The 2,357-nt window shown below is 59.4% G+C and overlaps 1 protein-coding gene across 1 annotated transcript in view; it reads right to left on the reverse strand.

Moving 5' to 3' along the window:
- The window catches only part of LOC104490700 (protein unc-13 homolog A-like), a gene marked incomplete at its 3' end in the record, with an annotated part of 10,407 nt that overhangs the window by 6,267 nt on the left and 1,783 nt on the right, over positions 1–2,357 (reverse strand). Inside the window, exons 3-4 of the mRNA XM_010133025.1 lie at positions 1,609–1,702; positions 477–526 (exon numbers count right to left, since the gene is read on the reverse strand). Of these exons, the coding sequence (XP_010131327.1) occupies positions 477–526; positions 1,609–1,702 (144 nt within the window). The remainder of the gene's footprint in view (positions 1–476; positions 527–1,608; positions 1,703–2,357) is intronic.

Consider the following 2,357-nt stretch of genomic DNA (forward strand, 5'->3'; position numbering starts at 1 on the left):
CGGTTGGCAAAGCGGAGACAGTGCAGCTCGGCCAGAACCGCTGCTCTGCAGCCTCCAGCCCTGGCTGCAAGGAAAATCCCAGCGTGACCTCCTTGAGGAAACCTGCTAGCGTCTACCTGGATTCACCTGCGAGGGTGAGATGGGGATAAGCCCCACAGCCCGTCCAGGTGAGAGGTCCAGGATTCCCCACAGCACCACCGGCAGGAGAGAAGTGGGAGCCGCCACCCCAGCTGGGTCCCATCCCAACCCACTCACCTCCTCACTCTTCCCCTCAGCAGCAGCTCTCAGGGACACTCAGCGGTGGCATCTCCGCTGGCTCCACGCAACCAGCATTCAGTCCCAAACCTGTCCCCACTGCACACCCACAGCTCAGCAGTGCTTCCTCACCTCAGTCCCCCAACGAACCCCTTAACCACGTCTCAGGGAGGACGGTAGAGCAGCCCGCCAAACCCCAAGAATTTTCCCCACATACTCACCCGCCTTTGAACCACAGGGATTTTGCTTCGCCATCGCCTTCCCCGCGAGCCTGCAAGACACAGAACGGCCATCATGAGCACCGCAGAGCCCCCACTGCGGGGCAGCTCTGCCCAGAGCCCAACGCTGCTGGCAGCCAAGTGTCCAGACAGCATCTGTAGTGCTGGGAAAGCATGGAAAGGGTTTACGGGGCAGGTAGAGAAAAGCATGTCCCTAAAAATAAAACCAAACAAACGGGTTTCTTTCCATCAAAGACCTTGCCCTGGGAATAAAATATCTTCAAGAGGCTGAGCTGGGCGAGCAGCGGGGAGGCTTGAGCAAAGGGGCTGGGGCTGGCAGAGCAGTGGAGATGGTGGCACTGTGCGAAAATTCAGGGTTTGGGGGAGTGGAGGAGTGTCGGTGGAAAGGTCAGCAGGTCTACCCGTGCTGGCAGCCAGTTGGAGAGAAGCATGGGGCAAAGCCAGAGCACACCGGGTATGGGTGTGTGCAGAGACCATCCCACAGTGCCACCTCCCTTGGAGGGAGGGGATTGTTTGGGGGCAGAAGGGAGGAAAGAGCCAGTTCTGCCTCCCTGGTGGGGCAGTCCCTGCGCACAGACGTGGGGAAGGGGAAGGCAGCATGATGCTGGGTGGTTCCAGTTGGACATGCTTACCTGCAGGCAGGTTACACCCCTTCCATGCAGGAAGGGGAGACGCGGGTGCAAAGGCCATGGTGGTGGACAACTGAAAAGAGAAGCGGTGGGGAAGGGGCTCGGAGCCCCAGGGGTGCGAATCCAGAGCCAAAACAAAAAGAAAAGATGGAGGATGGAGTCTAAAAACAGAACAAAAAATTGTCAACTCAATACAGGGGAGAGGGTGGAGGGGCTCGCGCCAGCACACCACATGCAGCACACACCAGGGGAAGGTCCTCAGCAGTCCCCACCCCTTTGGGGGATCCTACTTGGCGTGAAGGGGGTCACAGAGCCACCATCGTTGGGGGTCCCCAGGTCCCCACTGCCCTCAGAGTGTGAGACAGCCATGGCATTGGGGAGCAGACACATCTGGAAGGTGCCTGGGTGTGAGAAGGGGCCTCGCCCGCAGCCCAGGATGCAGTCGGCGCTGGGACTCAGCAGCGGGTGGCTGCAGGGTTGCTCACCTCCTGCAGCTGCATGCAGACCTTGTTGAAGGCTCTCAGCCAGTTGGCTTTGGCTCGCGCTTTGGGGTCCTGCACCTCCAGCTCTGCTTGCTCCCTGCAAGCAGACACACCTCGCTCACCCCTCAGCACAGCATCGGGGAGGAGGGAGGCAGCCCCCACACCCCGAGCAGGACTGGGTTCCCTCTCCCTTGGGAGACTCAGTCCTGGGCACCCACGCAACACAGAGGGATCCCTCCAGGAGCAAAGAGTCAGTGACACAAGACGTGGATTAAACAACCTTCGCCCCTAATCTCCCCAGCAGGATGTTCTCTGGCCACGTACCACCATGCTGGAACTTTCCAAGGTTAAGAGCTCCCAGTACCCCAGTGGCTCCAAATCCAGGAGGACCTGCCATCCTGGACATGCTGGTTCTTGAGGGTTTTTCCCTCCTTTCTTGCAAAGTCAAGACACAAAGCAAAAGAAAATAAGTCCTCCAAACACCTCAGCCTCCTGGAGAGCCTAGTGGGACGTTACTCGAGATGAGCGCCCAGACCAGGCTGGGATTGAGGCCTCGGGGAGCTCAGGAGATGAACCTGCCCAAACCAGTTCTGATTGGTGCTAGGAACCACATAGCAGCACAATCTGGGGTCCTCAGCACTGACCTGGGGTCCCTAGCACTAACCCATGGGCCCCAAAGCCCAGCCCGGGATCCCCAAGTCCCCTGCCCAGAGAACAGGCACTGCTAGGCCACCCTGGCTCTAGCGTGCCCT

The sequence above is a fragment of the Buceros rhinoceros genome, unplaced genomic scaffold (genome assembly GCF_000710305.1).
Source record: "Buceros rhinoceros silvestris isolate BGI_N320 unplaced genomic scaffold, ASM71030v1 scaffold21183, whole genome shotgun sequence".
NCBI classification, from domain to species: domain Eukaryota; kingdom Metazoa; phylum Chordata; class Aves; order Bucerotiformes; family Bucerotidae; genus Buceros; species Buceros rhinoceros.